At 34.4% G+C, this 22,563-nt stretch overlaps 5 protein-coding genes across 10 annotated transcripts in view; 2 read left to right on the forward strand and 3 right to left on the reverse strand.

The window, feature by feature from the left end:
- Positions 1-916: 916 nt before the first annotated feature.
- Positions 917-6,321, reverse strand: LOC124301356 (nuclear pore complex protein Nup54). The gene is made up of 5 exons (XM_046756281.1): positions 6,012-6,321; positions 3,273-3,731; positions 2,167-3,074; positions 1,414-1,641; positions 917-1,189 (listed from the first exon to the last, which is right to left on the reverse strand). The coding sequence occupies exons 1-5, from the start codon at positions 6,109-6,111 to the stop codon at positions 1,067-1,069; spliced, it is 1,818 nt and encodes a 605-aa protein (XP_046612237.1). The 5' UTR covers positions 6,112-6,321; the 3' UTR covers positions 917-1,066.
- LOC124301359 (uncharacterized) lies at positions 4,636-5,780 on the forward strand. Its single transcript, XM_046756287.1, has 2 exons — positions 4,636-4,778; positions 5,311-5,780. Exons 1-2 carry the CDS (start codon positions 4,743-4,745, stop codon positions 5,683-5,685), a joined length of 411 nt encoding a protein of 136 aa, XP_046612243.1. The 5' UTR covers positions 4,636-4,742; the 3' UTR covers positions 5,686-5,780.
- Positions 6,322-7,767: 1,446 nt separating the features above from the next.
- On the reverse strand, positions 7,768-17,395 carry LOC124301355 (gamma-aminobutyric acid type B receptor subunit 1). Of its 6 annotated transcripts, none has more exons than XM_046756280.1 (14): positions 17,266-17,394; positions 16,942-17,076; positions 16,093-16,237; positions 15,697-15,795; positions 15,477-15,611; positions 15,222-15,392; positions 14,594-15,092; positions 14,349-14,476; positions 13,983-14,275; positions 13,632-13,875; positions 12,667-12,874; positions 12,144-12,538; positions 11,827-11,965; positions 7,768-9,386 (listed from the first exon to the last, which is right to left on the reverse strand). In XM_046756280.1, the coding sequence occupies exons 3-14, from the start codon at positions 16,225-16,227 to the stop codon at positions 9,367-9,369; spliced, it is 2,466 nt and encodes an 821-aa protein (XP_046612236.1). In that variant the 5' UTR covers positions 16,228-16,237; positions 16,942-17,076; positions 17,266-17,394; the 3' UTR covers positions 7,768-9,366. The 6 variants fall into 6 exon arrangements, with proteins under 6 accessions (XP_046612236.1, XP_046612234.1, XP_046612232.1 ...); XM_046756278.1 differs by having other exon boundaries at positions 12,667-12,910; positions 17,266-17,393; XM_046756276.1 differs by having other exon boundaries at positions 7,768-11,965; positions 12,667-12,910; positions 16,951-17,076; positions 17,266-17,395.
- Positions 17,396-17,521: 126 nt separating this feature from the next.
- LOC124301358 (mediator of RNA polymerase II transcription subunit 22) lies at positions 17,522-20,670 on the forward strand. The gene is made up of 2 exons (XM_046756286.1): positions 17,522-18,256; positions 18,965-20,670. Exons 1-2 carry the CDS (start codon positions 18,154-18,156, stop codon positions 19,282-19,284), a joined length of 423 nt encoding a protein of 140 aa, XP_046612242.1. The 5' UTR covers positions 17,522-18,153; the 3' UTR covers positions 19,285-20,670.
- A 979-nt stretch (positions 20,671-21,649) lies between these two features.
- The window catches only part of LOC124301353 (uncharacterized), a 33,286-nt gene continuing 32,372 nt past the window's right edge, over positions 21,650-22,563 (reverse strand). Inside the window, exon 4 of the mRNA XM_046756273.1 lies at positions 21,650-22,528. Coding sequence (XP_046612229.1) covers positions 22,326-22,528 — 203 coding nt within the window. The 3' untranslated portion in view covers positions 21,650-22,325. The remainder of the gene's footprint in view (positions 22,529-22,563) is intronic.

The following is a 22,563-nucleotide window of genomic DNA, read 5'->3' on the forward strand; positions in this document are numbered from 1 at the left end:
AATGCATTCTTTTTTCATTTTCATTTTGTTTTGTAAATTTTCGCTACTCTGTTTTCAGAGAGGAGGCGTAGTTATTACAATGCCCCCGAAAATGAGAATTCGAGTTGTAACTAAATTTCCGCCTTCTTAACCCTTTCGGCCCGAGCGGTGACTATAGTCACCCAACGCCCGACGCTCGCTCTGTACGAGTGGTGACTGTACGCTTGCCGCGACTGCTCGGTCAGCGGGGACGGCGCGACGTAGAATGCGTCCGTACCGAAAGGGTTAAGAAATAAGACTCGCATCCAATGCAAATTTTCAAATGGACTTCTGTCTGTGTGCGTGCATATTATGTAACATTACAATTCACCGTGGCGGTTTTCCTCATTTCGAAATGATTAGAGTTTCAATAGAATCGCTTCAACAGTTTCTGAAATGTATTGTAAATTCTGCTATTTCAAATAGCTGTAAATAGTCGCTTCATCATAGCTGTACACACACGTATATTCATATAAATGTGGCAGACTTGGATAAATGTCTTTTAAATTTTGTTGAGTAACATTTTGATTCACGACATCAAAGTAGTCTGAATATGAACATGATACTTCATCATTGCAAGAAAAATTTTTATAAAGCGGGACGGTTTTGTCAGTCACTTACCCCCTACAGTCTGATATATCAAAATAATAGTTGATATACCAACTTTTACACACATCGTACAAGGGATTTACGCTGATTCAATTATTCATCATCAACACACATCCGATACATTTATAAGGCGTGGAAAATATCCATTTATGAATTGGATGTGGTTATGTATGCGACGGTTCAATAAATGTGGCGAGTCTTTGCTTAAGCAATGAATTCACTTTCAAAACAGGGTGGGAAATTCACTGCTGACGGGTGTCCGGCATTATTACGAATCAAGTACGGTAAATTACAGCAGTTTCAAAGAAGTTTATTACATAATTGTCCGTAATAGATAGAAAGCCACTTCCCCTCGTTTTCCGCCATCTCAACTTGGAAATTGCATGACCGGTGCATTTTTTTTCAAAAGACTTGACGATAATTAACGATACGCTGTATTTCAAGAGATGCTGTGACTCGTGAGGAGATCGGACATGCCATCCTTAATTATTTTCAGGCACTCCAGATCAGCGTTGATTGTAGAAATGAGTTGAGACATTCCTTGCTGTTCCATAGTTAAATACTGCAACAAAGGACAATACATATTAATTGATATTAGCGAATGTAAAGCAATGTAAGGGTACACTTGTCTCGTACATCCTAAGCTGATACTGATCAGTTTTGTTAAAAACAAAAAATTAGTTTTAAATGTTGACCACAAAATTGACTCTGGTCTTGCAATTGTGATAACTTCATAATTAGGAAGAGTAAACTAAGTTTTGTACTAAAGATATGAAATATACTCACGGTTTTAATATCGTCTTGGGCAATAGGATCCATAGTATATCGTTCGTGGTTTTGAGAGTCCATATGCCGTCTCATTCTCAGTTGTGAAAGCATTTCACTGATTCTTCCCTTAAACTGTGTCGGAGCACTTATTTGCGAATGCATTGCTTCAAACCTATTTGTTAGCACTTCTTCTTCAGGTTGTAATGCTAACCCAACCTTGCGCGTTATTTCTTGACGAACCAGCACCTAGAAATTCATTTATGAAACGTATTATTACATTAAGTAAAGCAGTATGATGGTAAAAAAATTTGACGAATCCAAATGAAATGGCCCAGTATACGGGGTAAGTAAAAAAAAATCGCACCAAATTTAGACGTGAATAAAATCCGAATGCATTGACTTTATTATGAAAATTTTCTTTTTTGCTTGAAATTAGGACAATAAACAATTTGTTTCGCGTTTGAAAATTTGAACTTCAAATCACAATTTAAGATGAAAATTAGGCTAAACATTCTTTAATAATAATTTTTTTTTATCCTCCCAGCGAATTTTGCAAAATCTGTTTTTCAAGATCGTGTATCTCAGCAAGGATGAAGATTTTCTAGATTTCCGAACACAAAACGAAAGGTTTATGTTTTTAATTTCGAGTAAAAAGTTTCGAAAATTGGTCGATGCGTTCGAAATTTATTCACGTTTTAACTCGATCCGGTTTTTTTGGCCCACCGAGTGCGTAGAAGTAGAATGAAATAAAATTATCAAGATCCTCTTCACCTGTAAAACTCGGTGTTGCAGCTCGAGTAAATTTCGTCGATGTTCTTTCAATCTTGCTTGAGTTGCAGTGTGTTGTCTCTGTAAACTTTGAATTCTTTCTGCAGCCAAGTCTAGAAATGCTCTATGCTTGGCTGTTTCTTCTTCTTGGCATTTCAATCTATATTTAACTTGATTGAACCCAATCATTGGCACTGGAATATATTTCTCTGGGTTTGGATTATCTAATTGCGCTTGCTTCCATAATCTGGGATCAATAGACGACGGTGGGTTATCCAAATATTCCTTCAGTTGACTAGGGTCTAATTTAACCTGTGGAAAAATATTTTCCACGCCCATTTGGGCCAGCTGTTGTTTTTGCATAGTCTGTGTAAAGAAACTAACTAACTCGTTTGCCGGAATTTTCCTAGACAATCCTGTCACACCTTTTTCAGCTACGCAAATTGTCACGTGACTTTTATTGTCATCTGTCGATTTTATAGTATCAACAGTTAATGTTAAATTTGGTTTATTTCCGAGAATGGTGTTGAGTGATGTGATCAACGTCTGTTTTCCATCTTTTAATTCCTGTTCTTTTTTGTTGAAACAAATAACGACCAGTCCATCATTGTTATCTGCATCTGGCATACAGCTATAACCAATAGCTTTGAATCTACACAAAGGATTTTCTTGTGTCAAATCTATAGGAGGTGCCACTGACGAGTAGTAAGCTTTTCCAGTACCCCATAATGCTTGGATCAAGTTCCATCTTGCTATGGTATTATCACGTTCGTCATTAAAAAGTTGGCAGTTAAATACTGCATTATAAAGTGCTTCCGATATCGCATTCACAGATTGTTGCTGCGGTTGTTGCTGTTGCTGCTGTTGTTGCGGTTGGGTAAGAGTTGTTCCTAACCCAGTAAGACCAGAACCTGAAAAATAACGTCTTAGGTAAAATCATGTCTCTCATAGTGGTGAAGATATTTCAAGTACGGGCAATTAAAATATAATTATCTGTCCTTTCTCCTCTAGCGTTTGAATGCATTAAGATTGTATTAGTACAAGAGTTCCAGAGTGCTTGGAAAATATATTATTTCTAATATTTTTTCCAAATTCGGATTTCAGTTAACCTGTTCCAAAGCTGCTGAAGCCTGTTGTATTTACTGCAGCTGGCTTAGCACCAAATCCACCAAATCCTGTTGTGCCGAATCCTGTTGTTGTTGTGCCTGATGTGCTAAAGCCACCAAATAAGCTCGGTGCTGAAGATGTCGCCATGGTTGGGAACGAGCCAAATCCACCGAAACCTGTTGAACTTGTAGTCGCAGTTGTCCCAAATCCACTGAATGCCGTAGATGAAGTTGCTGGCGTACCACCAAATCCTGCACCTGTCCCAAACCCAAAAGATGAACCTGGAGTGCCAAATGTTATCGTACTCGTGGCTGGTGTTCCAAATCCTCCGACTGTTGATGTACCAAAGCCACCGCTAGTTCCAAAGGCAGGTGCTTGTGTTGCAGGGGTACCAAATCCTCCAAGAGCTGGTGCTGATGTAGCCGGAGTGCCGAATCCAAACGATGGTGTACCAAAACCAGCTAAGATAATATAAATAAAATGAATTACTCTTCGAAGCAAACTCTTTTCAATTAAAAAACAAATTATTACTTGACTATATTTCTAAATTACAAGTGTGATAATTCTGCTGTCTCTTTTTACACATTATTCAATAGTTTGATGTGTTGGCGGGTGTGAGTGTATTATATTATTTAATGGATTGGTACAGAAATTAAATTCATGGTGAATAAATACCCCATTTCTTAAATTTTTCAAACTTGTCATGTAAGAATTTTAGCATTGCGCCCTAGTTGCAGATAATACAATTATGTTCACTATTCGGAAATTGAATAGGCAGGGTTTCATGTATATGCAAAAAGCAACTCATCTGAGGCAATGTAATATTCTGAAGTGTCAAACGCATCCTTGAACTTTTATTCCAGTGTATTATGAAAATTTCCGATTTACATCAGAGTTCAAAGACCAAATGTTCGCTATAAAGGTAATTGTACCAAGCCGTCAGATGTTTTCCCCAGAAATCATGGATGACGTGGTAATAAAAATCACTGCTCGACAAAAGACAACCAGGTGTGTCTAACAATTTCAATATGTAGACAGATTTCTAGGGGAAATGTCAAAACGTGACCAAGTTTTTGATGTCAAGAAACATGAAATTAATTTTCTTCTGAAGTTCTATTTATCGAATTGTAATTCTGACTATATTGATGAAGTATAATTCTTACACAATATTTGGTAAGAGGGGTTTCCTATCTATTAAAATTATGTATCGCGAAAAATATGAAGTAGCACAAAAGACAAAGATTTGCCTACGATATAATGTTTCTTTCGTCATTTCTACGTATCTCTGTGGTGGGAAAAACCGACCACGAACATCCGGTTAAATATGACTTCAACAAGTTGTCGGAAGCTGATACTTTCCTTGTTCCAGCTTTGAGGGATTCTCGGCTGCTCAAGCATCAACAGGGTTTAATGACTATAAAGCTGTCAGTGAAGGTAAACGTAGTGTGACTATTTATTTTTCGCAAATCAAGATGAGCTTTTCCAAAAACGTAAAACACCAACGGCTGGTACGTATATCAATATTGTACTACTATTATCATACTTTATAATCAACTAAGCTGATTCAAAATTTGGATACCATGTAGATTAACAATGTGTTTGTTGACTTTACAATACAACTAACATAAAATTACCTCAGTTTCTCATTCACCCATTGCAACGCAATAAGAATAATGGAAATACTTTACCATGCTTCCAATTCTAATCCAAAGCAACTAAATCATTACTCATACGATGAACACACCCATCCCTATCCACGCCAAGTGAGTACTAGTCCTGTTGACGAAGTTACGGAGTTTGAAAATGAACTGGGAACCACAGGGGAATCATTTGGAGTAATTTAAAGTTCCCTTTATACATATTCGATTACCGTCATTGTCAGAAATTCCGCACTCCTTGCTCATTGTAACTAACCAAACTTGATGAAACACACATATATATAGATAATAACTTGTGTGCAATACTGATGTGATGAAGATTTTTTGCTTTGTTCTCAGACTCAATATTACAATATTTGGTACTTTATTATTTTATTTCCAGGATACTACAGCCGATATGTCCACTATACTGCATGAACTATCTGAAAGCACCACGCCGATTGTTACTACTCAGACTACCACCACCGTGCAATCCATTGCATCTGGTCAAAATGGATCTTCAGACGAATCGAGTCAAACGATATTGATAGTTTTGGGATTGCTCTTAGGAATTCTCGTGCTAGTATGCTGCGTTCTTGCCTGCATACTTGCCAGACTTAGGAGAAAAGGTTTTTGCACAGTGCAAGGTAGAAATCAAGAGACGTGCGACGAAGAGTGCCCAGGAGAAGATATGGATCTCGGACAATCAACAAAGAATTCAGAAGCATCAGTGAAACATATGAATTCTCGGTCGTCGGATCAATTGCTCAAGAAGTAACCTAACGCAATAGATGTTTCATACTCTGAGGATGATTTTATAGGTTGGAGATTACGACTGAGCTAGGATTTGGAATAAAAAATGTCATATTAACTGGAAAGAGCGGAGTGTCGTGGTCAATCTTTGGTAAAGCTTAAACTACCCAAACAATTCGATCGCTCTCTACTGCCTTAAACACATCGTAGTGCAATTCGTAAGAACGTAGATACTTTTTTCGTGCCGATCACATCAGCGAATTTAGAACTAATAAGTAAAATTGATTGTTATGAATTCGTAGTCATTTAGGTTATTGTTTGAAAATACACCAAGTTCTAGTTCATACTTACTCGGTTTCGCTGCTGTGGCTGTGCCTGAAGCTTGCGCCCCAAATCCAAAATTTGGTGTTGCTGAGGGGGTAGAAGTCCCAAATCCAGTACCAAAGGACATTTTGATAATTTGTTTATTTGAAGAATTAGTACAAATTAAGAAACATAACCCCAAATAACACTGGCTAATACACAGTCGGAAGTTCTATCATACAACACGCGCACACGAAAGTGATATTCTATGTATTATTCGACCAGAAATAAACTCCCAGCTGTTAATTGGCCGTTCGATCAACTCTGTGATATGATTGGCTCGCAAAGCACGCTTGCGCTCTGTAATCGTTCGTCAGGTCCACGGCGTGGTTTTGTTACAATGAATATCCCCGAACAATCGATTTGCTTACTCGTCAGTGACGTCACTTGCGCGCACTTTATTTGAATGATAGTAATCACGGTACTATACCTATATCATGTACAGATATTTTAAATTTGGATTAGATTGAACTATCAAACTCCGCTTTTACAGATTGATACCACTCTTGTATATGTTTATTTATGTATAACCAAGTATTTACACGCACCGTTGACTGAAGACTTATAGTCTTCAGTCAACGCACGCACCTTGTACTACAATTATTAGACACTTTGTTAATAAATCATGACTTTTGTGCTTTTTTAAATTTGCGTTTTTCTCGACTAGTTACTAAATATATGACGAATTTATCTCACGTAATAGTAAGAATTATATTTTTTTGAAGCATCTTCCTATCGTTGGCTCTAATGATTTGAATTATGAATTGAAGAGTTACTCTCATTTCAATATCATGATTTTACAGCAGGGAGGTTTTACAATATTTTCCATAATTAGAGAAGAATAACCACTTAATTTAATTCTAATGGAAAAAAATTGCTACTGTATTTGCGTAGTGTCCTATACATGAAATTTAATTTCAAGTTCTTGAAAATAGACAAGGATATTTGTACATTTACTTTATTTGTTTGCCATTATACGCTAATAAAATAATACTGACCCATCAAGCTCATAACTCGACTGTTGGACTTGTGTCACCAGGACCTGTGGAATACTAAAGTAATACTACTAAAAAGTAATACTACTAAAGTATATCCGATTAAATAAAACGAATAAAAGATCCAATTAAATTATTTAAGGATGTATAGGCGTGTGAATCAAAATAGTGCTAGGTCAATGAAAATTATACAAATTGTTCTCACTTTTATTTTAAATGCCTAACTGTTTTCCATAAGAATCAGTGTAAGATCACGAAAAATTAAAAGTATAATAACTCCGGCATGATTTAGACAATAGCTTAAAATTTTAAACGGATATTCAAAATAAAAGTGAGAACAATTTGTACAAATTACGTCTTGCTTGATTTATAAATCGAAACATAACATGCACAATCGTTATTAGATAGTACCTCTCTCCTTATAGTGGAGGCTATAAGAAATATTGCGATTGCTGGAGAAAACGTCCTTATTTAGTCTTTCTCCATCCATGGCTGGAACGTCACGTAATTATCCAGTTTTCCGAAAAAATTTTCTTGCACTCTTTGTTTGTCTTCCACTGTAGTTTCCTTCTTCTTCTATTTATATGGTTAATCTGCGTTCCCTTCTATAAATGGACTCGTGTCTGTGACAAATTTTCAATGATTCTATCAACGGCACCATAATGCTTATTGTGTAATTTGCGCAACCTAATGTTGGCAGAAAAATATAAGTTTAAGAAAAAATCGTAAGATACAGCACAGCATTATTAAATTATACTCGCTTTATTGACACATATTGTCTTATAAGAAAACGATCTGTTAGTCTAGTTCCGTAGAGTTGAAATATTCTTGTAGAATCTTTCCGAATACTTTTATTATAATTATATTGTTACCGAACGAAATAAACGTTCCAGTTATTTTTTGCGTACATCAGCAAATGAAGTAATTACCTCAGTTGTTTGCTCGAAATTGTACAGATTGCATTACAACAATAAAATGATATCGTAAAACAATATTTTCACAGAGTTTGTTATGTAACAGCCAACATTTATGTAATTCAATTTCATGTAGAAACACTCAATAAAAACTCCTATTTTCTATAACGTACATATACATGTATTAATATATATATTTTACTTTCTTCAACGTTTGATATTACTTATTTAAAATTTGTAAAACTCCAACAGTGCTCCAATTTCTCATAACGTACATTATAATTAGATTGAAATAATAAGTATATAGAATATCGTAGCCAGAAATCATAATTAACCCTCAGAATGTGATGAACAATAGTTGGAGAGTAAGTGAAAATCTAATTTCATACAAGTCTGAGGTGGAAATTTTTGAACACTGTAGTTCCCTTATGTATACCTAAATTACATGAGGCAAATAAAAATCTCATAAACTACCGATGATCCAGTATATTGAGCGTAAGAAAAAATAAAATAAATTTCATTAACTTCGTGTTATTGAATTTCTGATTTAAGATATTACAAACCGGAATTTCTCCAACAAATTAATCAATTGAACAGCTATCTATGTATCTGTGCGTAATTGTTACTATGAGCATCTCAAATATCGTTGTGACACAATGCGAATATAAACAGCAAATCATTGTCCAATTTTCGTCAAACATACCTGAAAAATTGATATAATTTTTTATAGTTTACATGAAAAAAAGGTGAAAAAAATAACAGAAAACATACTACTTTCTATTAATCGACAGTATAATGACATCCCCTAAATTCTAATTGTCATATTTTAGCTGATTATTCAGATATACCTACTAATATACTACACATGTTGGCTAAATTTATATCAACTATATTGGATTTTTTAATTGCAGTCAAATCACAATAAGAACTTAGATGTTTTTGAAATATTCAAGACTTGTAGTAAATTGTTACTTGTCATCTTTATATTTCAAACTAAACACGTGAGCAAAACTATTATAATCATATGTAAAATAGATATCAAAATTAAACTTTGGTATTGAACCATTTTACATTTTGCTAATCATTTATCGTTTGACGTTATAACATGAGGAAAAATCGTATTGCTTATTATATATGTATGATATTTGACGTCGAATTTATTTGTAAAGAGAAGATGAACAAATCGTATCATTTCGTTTGATAACTGACTCTGTTGTATTTTTGTAATACGACTATTAATAAACATATGGCAAGTAGTAAGGACATTTCGAATTAAAAAAATTGCTCTTCTCCGAAGTCAAATCACCGTAGTCAAATCCAATAACGTACATAGTTGGTTTTAAGGTATACAAGTAGAATTGCTTGACTGGCTGAAAATCTTTTAGTTAGTTTCTTTATCTAATAACTTTTCATCTAAAGGACGACAGCCCCCAGTCACCCAGCGTGGTCCGTTTCTAAAAACAAAAAGTTAAATTCCGTTTTTTTGAAATATCATAAACTTGTCACACACATATATAGCGGTTTGTCGCATTCATAAATAATTTTGATTTCGCATTGATCACTTGATGGCTCATTTGAAATGATTTCTCTCCATTGATCTAGTTATCGAAGGCTTGCATGAAAGCTACAATGTTATACTACCTCATCAAGACTCCCAAATAATTTATGAATGGACACGATATTAAGCGTTTAAATCTCGTTAGCATGTCTAAATATCACTTAGTCAAGTCATTATTCTACATTTTATTTTAATTTGGGAGTAAGCTTCATGAGGTTTACATTAATATGGAAGTACTTTAATATTATAAGATTTTGTCTAACGAGATTTAACTGCAATTATTACATCTAATTCTAAAACAGTCACTAATTCTGAGAATAAATAATTTATATCTCAACTTTACTGTATTATAAAGCCCAATTAGAAATTGCATTTGTATTTTCAAAGAGTAAAAAAGTGTTTCTTTTGTTTTGGACCCATAAGACTAAATTTGTCATAGGCAACAAAGATTATTTTATATCCATGACGAAAGTGCATCAACAGACGCGGAATTATTTAACGGAACAAACATAAATATAACCGTATACACTAATTACATTAAACATCCATTATCATAAAATGCATTTATGCGTATAGATCTTGTCGTTGTGAGATCAGAAAAAACTTATTTAGGCCGCAATCTATCATTTCTATGAGATCGAATTTGTGCACTTTTAATTGTAATAGGTCCCAAATTTTTTTCGGATGAGACAATTTTATGCAGATTATTCGTTAATCTCGTTACATACGGGGTTACTTACAATAGACACGATAATTTATGTCCGCATAATCTACATATTCCTGCACATCTCATCACTTTCAATACATGAACGCTGCTAATTCATTGATATTCGAACGTTTAGCATTGCATTTTTTCCATCACAAGCCATTGCCGACTTGATAAACATATGTTAGTTATGACAAACAAATAACTATAAGATGAGGATTAGGCGAATAGAACTACTCGAATGTCGATCAAGATTGTCTTTTGTACTGAATCATGACTGACATTGATTTGAATTTACAAAAATTAGTTACCGATATGCATGGAACATAAACTTCTGATAATTGGTAATTGATATAATGATTCGAATTTTTCGTAATATAAAAGCATTTGGCCCGGTTTCTCATATATTATATATCAGAGAAAAGCCAAGTCGTCGGTTGAAAGCAACAACATCCTATCTCAGAATTTGGCTCGACAAAACCTCATATCAGATTTTAGTTCAACAAAACCCTATCTCAGAATTTTGTTCAAAATCATTGTATTTCCTCGAAGATTACTTTGGACATACAACGTTGTTCAACGAAATTCTAAGATGGGGTTTTGTTGAATCAAAATCTGAGATACGATGTTGTTGCTCTCAGCCGATGAAGTTATCTTTATTGTTTCGAAGTTAAGATGAAGAAAGATGGTTAACAAACTGTAATTCGAATGTAAATACGCCATTATTTTGACGTGGATCATTTGAAAAATTTATTACAGTATTTATTATCTCGTAATCTGAAAACTCAGTTTTTTCCAATTGTATGAGTAAAATTTCGATCATACAGGGTCATTCATTGGTTCCTCAACCTGATCCTTGAGCAGGAGAGTTAAAATCGGTTGCGTTAATCACACTCGTTTTCATTATCCGATGAATGGCTCGAGAAGTTCTCTGTGAAGCTGTATTTCTATAATAATCCAATACATCCCCTTGCAATTGAAATTGTATGTGATTTTCTAGATACATTTCTCATTCAAATAGTGATATAAACGGGTCAGAATTACAAAAGAAACTTTTTAATTCACAAAAAAAGATTGACCTGGAAAATATGAATAAGAAAATGATATGAATAACATGATACATATTCAATGAATTTTGTACAAAATGCAAGTAATGATAGTCCATTGAAACACGAAAAATAAATCTACAAGTATTGCTCAGTGGACAGCAAAATTATAATCTGCAATTCTGTTTAAAATAGTTTGCAATCAATTCTCTGTAGAAAGATTGAGTGTTGAAATATAACACCATGAATAAAAACAACTTATTTATATACAAACAATAAGGTGATCTTAACAGCAACAAAAACAGTATATACGGCGCTATGATTTAGCAAGGTTAGGAGATAAATGAAATAACAGAAAGAATAATTTAAAAAATCATAGAACATTTCCAACCGTAGCCCATGTGTTGTAATACTTGGAAGAATTTATCTAGCGTTTGGACAAAAAAAATTTGCAACTGCTATGCGAAATACTTTGATTTATAAAAGAGGAAATAGAACTGAAACATTTTACAGATAAGATTCTGAGAACTCAAAATCAGAAGCTGAAGCACGAGATGATCTTGTATATATGGAAATGCCCCCACCAATCGCACTATCAGACGTTCCTTCTCCGGTTACAAAGTCTGCTACAATCAAGGAATCCTTCGGAATATTTATTGGACCTCCCTTAGTCGCATCCCTCTCGGCTAATCGTTGTTTCAACATTCTGATTTTCTCCTCTTTCTATCGTACAAAGAATAAAATGTTACAAGAATCCTCCACACCCGCTATTAAAACCATATATATATATTCAGTACTACACATACATAATTAATACTCTTGAATGAAAATCATCGACATACACAACATTGGAAACACAACTGTACATTCAAACGTATAATTGATGTGAGGTATTGCTTACCGCTGCAATGAGCTTTTGCAACTCGTCATTTTCGATCAACAACTTCTGATATCTTTCTTCATCCTCTTTGCATATACCAACATCAGGATTATACTTAGATTCTGCCTTATCCCTTGGATGCCGTATAACTTCGATAACTTTGGGTACAAATATTAAAGCCATGCTTAGAAAGCAGCAGAATATGATAGCTAATGCAACAAAGGCAAAACTCGCATCCTGTTGACTTGCAATCACCATTGTTACCGGGGCTGTGATAAGGCATAATACTACGACATTGTAAATCGACATTCCCACGTAACGTGAATCGTTAATCTGCTTCACTTTAATACTGCGTGTCTCATAGGCCAAAAATAGACCAAATACCAATACAATGCCTTTATACCCATATATTAAACCTGAAATACATATTCACTCACTTTTAGTTAAAGTTTGGCTTGGAGCGAGATGTTATATTCTGTTGCAGGATTATAATTTAAGTATAATATCAACTTAGATTCGTAAAGTGTTAGGAGAAGCTATTCACCGAGCCATATTATGTTATGATCACTTTCGCAGTGCTCTAACTCCGGTCTAATCCTGGCATCGTCATCTCCATACAAAGATGGCTCTAATTGGAAGACCTCTATGCGCCGCTGCAGTGGATCTAACAACTGCCATGCGCTCAGAATTATAACGTCGATTGTCAGGAGTGCGCTCACCATTGTATAGAGCTTCCACGGCTGAATTTTCTTCTGTATAGATGAAACTTTTTGTTTAACCAAAAATAACTAGAAAAAGGGTAAATATTACGAATACACGGCTGAATTGTGACCGATCTGAAAAACATGCAGGATCAATCAATTAGTAATCTTTGCACTATAGTTACTACATGTGGCAAATATCTATTCTATGTCAAAGTGATATATCACACAAGGGTCAATTCTTTATGGGGGGTGCATAATCGGTGTAATATAATATGCCGTGTAGTTTGATAAAAAGCACATTTCCACGGATGTAATGGTAAAATATATCGATGACCTGGGCAACATACATGATAGAAAACAATACCTAAATTGTTTACGGCTTGCATTCAAACTTAAACATACCTACTCTGCAATATTATTTACTTATACCTATGCGTGGACACGTATGTTCTCATTACAATTTGCCAATGAGTCTATATCATGCTACTAAATCGCTGCATTCCTCGATTTATATAACCAGGAGACGTTCTATGCTACTTGTGAAAAAGTTGGTATCATATCAATGATTTTCTGTATTAACTTCTAGTCTATTCATTGTTATTTAATTTCGTAAATGGAATATAAAAAATATATCTTGAAATTTATCTTACTCCAAACCCTTCGATGTTATTTTAGAAAGCGTACAGATTACTTTTATGGAATTTTACATTGTGGAAGTTTCCTAGTTGAAAATCGGGCTTTTTCATTAAAAATAGGATTTCAGGTAGGCATTAGCGCACAGAATATAAACACATCTATATCTCACCTTAGCTTGGTCGGCTTTAGTTTTGGTCGTCAGTCTATGTACCCTCCAAACTTTACTGAACATCGCTCCAAAAGCCAAGGTAAATCCAGTCGATAACATCCAAGCTCTAGCTTGACAAATGTTTGGATACTCGGATGGTTCCACAAATCGCCCGTCAGCTCCCAGTAAAAATACAGATACTAAGCAAGTGATAACACCCGTTAACATTATTGTATTGCAAATTGGATGTGACGACATGATCACTCTGGAAGTAAACGGCACAATGTATAAACAGTATTAAGCATTATTGTAGTGGAAAAAGTCATCTACAACAAATTACAATTATTCTTTCAAAAATGCAAACGATTTTACCTCCTATGTCTATTCCAACTATTAAAAACGATCAAGGCCATCGCTATTACGATTCCTGCCGATGATACCGTGCCCATGCATATGAATAAAGGCAAAGAAACTGTTCGCAGGACTCTTCGAACAATTGTTCGATCTTGTGGGGCTTTACCACCAATCCACCTCTCCTTATCTAGCCACGTTAAATTATCACTTTGAGTGTCATAGTATCCAAGTTTCACATACGTCCCACCTACAACCTGTTCTATTTGCGTCAAAGCAATTCGATCTCCTTGGGAACTGAATGCTACATATCCCTGAAAACAAATGTGCGTCAAATTAAATATTGGTCTGATAAAGGCTTATTATCCATAACATTAAGTGACTTACAGAAACTCCAAGGAATTGTGTTGAGTTTATTGCTGAATAAATGTCATCGGCTATCTCTTTATCGGTATAAGTGAAATTTTTCAAACTCTTACCAAGTCTATTCAGTTTTTCCATTGTTTTGTTAAATGCTGAAATGAATCACACATAAAATCTTTAAATTTGACAATATTGTGAAAAGCCACGAATACCTAGATAGTGTGATGATTTTCACAGTTTTAAAAAGCGATTCATATAAAAGCTCTCACCCAGAGCTACCGACCAGACAGCATCATAAGCAAGTGGTGCCTCTTGATAACCCTCAGGATATCTATTGTTATCAATATCATAGCCATGTGCCTTTAACATGTCATTCAATCTTTGTCTGAAATCCTCCGAAGTCATTCCGCTAATTGTTTTCTGATTATTCTGGTTCCACATAAGGGCTTCAGTCGTCAAATGGCCCTCTGCGGCCTGTCGCATTTGTTCCTTTGTGCAAGTTATGCCTTCCTTATCCAAATTCCTTTCAAACCAGTCATCTTCGTACCAGCCGATAAAAAACCATACGTAACTCTTGCCATAAAGCTTTTGATGATAAAGTTCGCACAGTACCCGTCTGGCTGCAACGACGTAAAATAAACCCACTATTACTCGGGCATCTTGACGACGTAAATTTCTAACTGCGTCCGCAGGGTCTGACAAAAAACTCTGGCGTGTTACAATTTCAATTCCAGCCTCCTTGCATCGTGCTTCCAAGTCTTCCACGGTCTACAGAGAAATTTGTGTGTAATAATTAATGTTACGGAATTACATACTGTGCTGATGAAAAGTTTCGTTCGACTAAATTGCTAAAATCGACTGAATTTTATACAGTTAATAAAAGTCTTTGCCACATACAGAGATGAATACTTCTTCGGCTTGCTGTAAAATGGCAACTCGAGACCATCCAAATTTTTGGAGTAGCTTGATTCTCGTTGGATTATGTACCGTGGCTGATGGATGAGTTCTGAACAGTGTAGGAAAGCGATTACGATCTGATAAAGCTGGTGATGAGGCGCCATAGCATAACTGAAAATATAAGGATATGTATTATTTTTATTGCGTATAGTCAAATGTGTAATTTGCATTCGTTGAATATAGCTAAGTACTTACAACTACCAAATTCCACATTTTAGCAGCTTCAGCAACTGTGGTACAAACTGTGCTGCAGCCAGCTAGTAACATTAACTTCTGAGGTTTGTTGTATAATAAATTGTACATGACAGATGCTCCCAGTCCTGGCTCGCACTGAAATAAATAATTTGAAAACTCAACCTGTTTCATTTAATATACCAACTTCGTAGATAAAAATTTGTTTTGTTTTTGCAATTACCTCGCTGTCATTTGAATGTAACTTTAAAGTAAATCCAGGTAGTAAATCTTTTTGACTATTCACATCATCCAGGGCCAGGTTTGCTGCTGGCATGCATGCCTAAAAAGCAATATTTATCCCTTCGTATTTCTTTTATTTCAGTACAACTTTGTAAATTATATAAATTATAACAAAGTAAATTATACTCAGCATAACAAGCAACTGAAACTACAGCCAGCAATATTTTGGCAAAGAGGAAATTTCACAATGCAAGTTACGGAGCAGCAATTTTATTATATTCGTTCAGGCCAATTTCAGTTATATAGCCTAGTGTTTCAACTTCATAATGTGTATAATATAAAATATAAAAATATCACTGCAGATTTCTTGAGATTTAACAGTTCAATATCGACGTACCTGACCTCCCTGCCATCCGCCTTCTCCAGCAATGGGAAATATGCCACCAATGTGCAAGACGTTGTCCTCTGGAGGTAACAATCCTCGAACGACGATTGGAATCAATGTAGTCACAGCAATGAAAAGTATGAACATGGTTGAAGAACTGAAAAAATAAATTCTGTCTTATTTTAGTGGAAATTCATATGGATGTATAAAATCTATTCCATTCCTTGCAGAATAATATCTCTACAATTTCTATGAAAATTTTAACTTCCTGACGTTCCGCACAAATTGGAATCTAGCCATTTCTAATCAATCCTTCTTAATACCTTATACAATTATTTATTTCTCAACTTTGTCCAGAACTCATCTTGTATTGAACACTTTCTAAAAGACTCTAAGAAAATATTATTTCCAGAGATAATCACAAATTATTTAAAAGAATTTTCCCATCAGGAATATTGTTCCCCATATTCATTTATCAATTGGTCTACCCACCACCCATGGTTATCAAATAGTATGAGGCCAGCTGATGTTGGATGTTGAGAGATTTGCCATACAAATTATTATGAAGCTGAAGCTACCAACCAAAGTTAGCGGCCAAACCTTTTAAACTTTTTGGTATCAGAAAAATGCAGTTCAGTATTATCCTCACAATTCTATAAAATTATTGTGAGTTCAAGGTATTTCACATAATTTTGATTTTCGGACTTCACTACTTTATTCGAATGAACATTAGAACGTTTGTCTGCCAATTCTGACAACTAGCTTCAGCCTCGTCACATTATTCTTATCAAAGCAGTTACTAAAACACGAATATGTATAAAATATCATATACTATGTAAATGACAAACGTAAAATTAATACCTTGCTTACGAGAATATTCAGTATAAAGTTAAACCATCAGTAGCTCAATCTCCAATCATTGAGATGTGAACTTTGGGTCGTGAATGACTGAGAAAATCCATTGTAATGAGGCCAAAAATCGAAAGTCAACAGGTGCTGTAAAAATTAATTTCTGTATACCTTATTCCTTATAATAAATCAAAAACTCCCTCAATTCATTAATAGACACCTCACTAAAATACCTTTGAGAAGAACTAATCTTTATCAGATTCAGGGTTGGATTCTAAATCAATTGATGATAAAAAAAATGGTCTAAGCAAGTTTTTTTTCACAGTTTTCACCCACCTTGAGCACCAAGCCCTGCTGAGGAGTGATTTTACTAAACCAGGATGGCTCTTGTGTGTAATTCACTTCATATTGATTTCAGCGCCTGGCCCTGGCCCAGAGGGCTGTGTGTGAAAGAGACTTGCGGTGGTGGGGGGTAGATATGGAATCCGTGTGTCACAGCTTGAGGAAAGTCCGTGCTAGCGATGCACCTTTATGTTAGAAGAAACCGAAGAAACTTCATCGCCGAACAGCATCTTCGTAAATTTTAAAATTGCGTGACTGAAATATGACGATTGACGACATTAATTTTAATCGATATTAATATATGTTCACATATAGGCCGTAGCTGGTGATAACCGCGAATAAAATTGTTGGATTACAAGTTAAGTTTCAAGGATTTAAAAACAGTGTAACGAAACTAAAGCTAAAATTACTGAACATTTCAAAATAAAGAACATACATGTCCATGGATTACTGACAATGAATGCTAACATGACACGTTGAGTGAACATCTTCAGTCAACGCATGACATTAAAACATGGCAACAATGAATTGCAGGTGTACGCTAAAATTAGAGCAATTAACGGTATTCTGAAATATCGGAGGTACATGCCAAGGCGGATCACCTTTACTTTGTTCTGGGAATGTTTTGGCAATTCGTTTGGCGCTTGAACATGTTCAAATTCGTAAATACCTCATGCGATAAGTCGGTGACGTCATTCCCTACCCGGCTGTCAGCTGATCGCTAACATGGCAGTCAAAGCTGAGAGATGCCTCTTCGGTAGTTGTCGGTAGTTTGGTGAGAGCCTTCGAGCCATTTCGAGCGTTGTGTTTCTGCTGCGGTGAACTGTCAATTCCGTATATTCTTGATGTTATCAATTCGTGAAGTAAAATATCTGTCAAAAAATGTCGGCCCAGCGAGCTCTGCCTCAAAGCAAAGAGGCATTATTGAAATCTTATACAACAAGACTGAAAGACGATGTCAAATCGATGTTGGAAAATTTCGAAGGTATAACATAACATAACCTCAAACAGGTTTTATATATTTTATATTTGGTTTGCTATTCATTCTCCTTTCTCTAATCGTATTCAAAATGAGTATCACTATAAATTATTAGAATATTTCATTCTCACGTGGCTTTACCTCAATTTAATTGCCAATAATTTTGCATTCATTCATCACGGATCTGTTGACATCCGTTTCTATCGACAAATTCCAGTATACTGAATTCCCTAGGTGTGACTTACTAACAAAGTAAATGTCCAGAACTGCAAAACTTGTCCTCGTATGGATAGATGCTATTGAAGTAAAAACTGTAAAAAAGAAAGTCTAGGCTGATTTTTCGTTTGGTATAAATATGATATCTTTCACTTACGACATCTTGGGTCAAATGAATAGTCTATTAAACAGGCTCAGTTTGCTTAAGATGACAATATATGATGATTTTCTATTTTTTATACAATACTTGAGCAAAAATTTTTGGAAGTATAAAATCAACTCAATATTAAAGTGTCCGTATCATGGCGATTCGTTCATGTTCAATGCCGTCTTGTGATAATTGTTTTTAATTCCAGTGTATCTAACTGAGAAGTGGGATTTTTTTCATGACTGACTAGATTAATATAAATTCCATAAATTGATATGTATTAAATAAAGAAACTGTGTTAATAGACAACAATTCATTAATTGATGAAATATTTCTTGGTATTTTTACAGAAATAGTTAAACTAGCGAAAGGTGAAAATGATACCCAACTATCACGCATGACACAGTGTGAACAGGATACATACGAAATGCACGTCAGAGCGGCAAACATTGTTCGTGCTGGAGAATCTTTAATGAAGCTCGTATCTGACATAAAGCAATATTTAATTTTAAATGATTTTCCATCTGTCAATGATGCGATTACACAGAATAGTAAATTATTTCGAACTAAACAGGCTGAATGTGATCAAAAACTTGCTTCTTTAAGAGATGATATGGCTGCCGATCTATATGACTTGGAAGAAGAATATTACACGTCGATTTACAAGTGAAAGAGTGTTTTGCACTCAGGAGAACTGAGAAAAATCAGAATATTCATTATAAGCTCGGCTTTGAGCCAGTGTAGATATAAGGCAGCCCTGTCTCAAATTGTAATGCAATGAGTAAAATTACCCATCTATTCTAGTGAAATATTTTGTATAATTGAATAAATAATTGATTTTACTAAAGAAAAGTCCGAGAATTTCTTCCATATCTCACTTTTTCAAATGTTACTTATTTGTAGTGCATAAAAATTATAAATATTTGAAACTGAGGTAAAAGAATATGAAAGTGATTTACCTGCGAATAGTAACTGGTATAACAATCATCTACAATATAATTTCAATCAGTATTGTATTTACGGTACTGCGAGTAGAATGAAAGGAGTCAATTTGCACTTCAACGGAAAACAGGCAGATTTCGAAGCTACGTAATCATTGCACGCATGATAAAACAGTGGAAAACCGTCGTGACCATAGTTTTTAGTTTAATGATTTCTTTATTACTTCAATATTTCGTAACACGTAGTTTCCAGTACAGTAGATACATCACACAGTTTTTTTATATTTAATATTTTTTTTAATTATTGTTTTGCTAATCAATATGTATGATTTTAGTATAAATCAATGCTTCGTGGTAATTATAGTCTTATGATTAATGTAATACTAGTTGTTTAATCAAATGGTATAATATAATTAACATCTTGCATACTATGCCGATGGATATATTACGATACTGTACAATAATAATTTACATAAACTTACGGAGCCTGCGCAAATATATCAAAAGAAACTTAATGGAAACGATGTAACAATTTCCTCAAACAGTTGACGGTAAACAGATTTACCGACTCTTGGAATGTGTAATGTTAAGTAACCACTTCAGATTTTTCTAGCCAACCAAAATCAACTGTACTAGCTTCAATAGGCTACTAAACAATAAGGGTAAAACTAGTACATAAAAATCGTACTAGACACAGGAGTACAGTAAATCTTGTTATTAATATTATTGGTTAATCCAATCAGTTACATCACGCAGACTCAAAGGAAAATTTGAAATATTCCGCAAGTAAACAAATTTAAAAGAAAAAACATTACGATGACAGGTAAATGCCGTGACATTGACGTACCAGCTAAATTACAATAAAAGAAAAAATAATAACATTCAAAATGAATAGTAATAAAGAAAAAAAGGAGAGCAAAATTACGAAGAATAAAACATTACATCACAAAGATGAAATTCTATGAAATGATTCACTCTTTGCATACAGATTTTCAGTTTTAAATATCACCTTTGTATTATTGTATATATAGTGAGAAGTTTTTTGGCAGTCATCTGACATAGCTTTGGTATATCAAAAAACAGAGTATACCAAGAAATAGTTTACGTCAATCATACTCGCCAAAAAATACTTGTCGATGATGAACTTTTGATCTAAATTTTTAAAAATTTGGCTTTCAAAACTGGAATTTTCAAACTTACACTGAACTAAGTGAGACTTTATCACGAGACTTTTAATACCAGTGCTAACTAGTCACTGAGCACTGAATGTAAACGATTGAACCGTTCCATAGCTTCAATTTAAGTTATATACTTATATTTATCATATTTTTATTCAATCACACTTTAAATACTACACTTAATATTTTTAAAGGGAATATTATTTTGAACATTACGGGTTCAGTTGATTTCAGCTCCGAAACACCAATAAAAAATCATCAACGAATAACACACTGAATGACAAATTATGACTCATAGTTATACTTTTAAATCAATAAGAAGTTATTGAATTTTTCTTTATCGGAAACGTTGACAAAGACCGTATTCCAATATGACTTAAGACCAACAATAATTTAATATATACAAAATTTAAGTCACTTAAGATTAATAATCATAATTAACAATTAGACTTTCCAAATTGGTACTTTACCCTAGAATTCATCAATTTTGACAAATACATGCTCTTGGTCCACTTCCAAACACAACATGTGAGGATGAAACACATGTAACTAATTCAAGACCTTATTGTATTATTTCTTCATTTATTTCATTCAATGCTCACCCTGCGGCTTGATTCGACAATAAGTGATGCTCGAGTAAAAAAAAAAATTTGATTTAATAATTATCTTCTTAAGTCGTTAGAAAATTGGAAATTTCATACAAAAGGTAGGAATGGATGAAAATTCACTTCAATGTGCAAACCACTGTACGGAATGAAAGAATCTGGAATTTTCAATTACATTTTATCGTTTTAAAAACAATACGCGGTAACTCATCCTAAGTAGACTTAAACTCTACTTTGGCAAAACGTTTACAAGTCTAAACTTTAGTGGGTTTTTCTATTTTCACAAATTTTTCACGATCTTGTATGATTAGTTATTTATTTATTAATTTTTTTTTTTTTCTTTACTTTTCTTGTTCTTTTTATACAAAGTTCACTCAAAAGCACGCCATGTTATTATTTTTTTTTGCTAAAATCCCATTACTATCATAATTTGAAATAATCTCAAAAGTGACTTTGAATTATCTTAAAACGTCCTAGTAAACTTTTCTCAAAACTGATATGCACCATCGTCGTCCCTCTCTTACAGAGGACAAAATATTTGGGCTTTAAAAATATATTGAAAGGGTGGTGTGTTACATTTGGCAGTTATGTTACGCTAATTCAGTATTCAGAAAAGCCTGACTTACACAACAAATATATATGTATACATATATGTGTATATTGTATAGAGTAAATGCATATACTTGGAATGATGCTGTTCACAGGTTATTTCGCTGATTAAGCATTTTCTTATTATTCTTGTTATCCACGAGTTGCTTCTTACGTTATCAGCAACAACTCGATCACTAATTCACTACCAGAATATATTTCTAAAGTGTATAAGTATATGTATAATTAAATTAATAACTATGTATCATGCTTTCGTACTGTGAGCATTCGTCCAGCCAGTATCCTGCGCTTAACTAAATTGTATAAGCATATAAATAGGTTTTCTTCCTCATTGCTTTTTAATGACCATTCAAAGTCTTATGATCGAACTAAACATTATTAAAACAGCAAATCTGCCGTCGTTTCGGATCCCCATGCACCGGCGTCTTGGGCTGGTTTCAAGTAGTCGACTTCCCCCAGACTTTCGGGTTGTTCAACGCGCGAAGCGGTCGAGGATGGCGATGCCCTGGTGACCCCAAGTTCAAATCCTTCCGAGGCCAGGTCTACTTTGCTCGGAGTGTAACTGGCTAAACCACCTCCACCTGCGAGGGACAAGCACTAGCGGTGAGCAACTTAC

The sequence above is a fragment of the Neodiprion virginianus genome, chromosome 3 (genome assembly GCF_021901495.1).
Source record: "Neodiprion virginianus isolate iyNeoVirg1 chromosome 3, iyNeoVirg1.1, whole genome shotgun sequence".
Classification (NCBI taxonomy): Eukaryota; Metazoa; Arthropoda; class Insecta; order Hymenoptera; family Diprionidae; genus Neodiprion; species Neodiprion virginianus.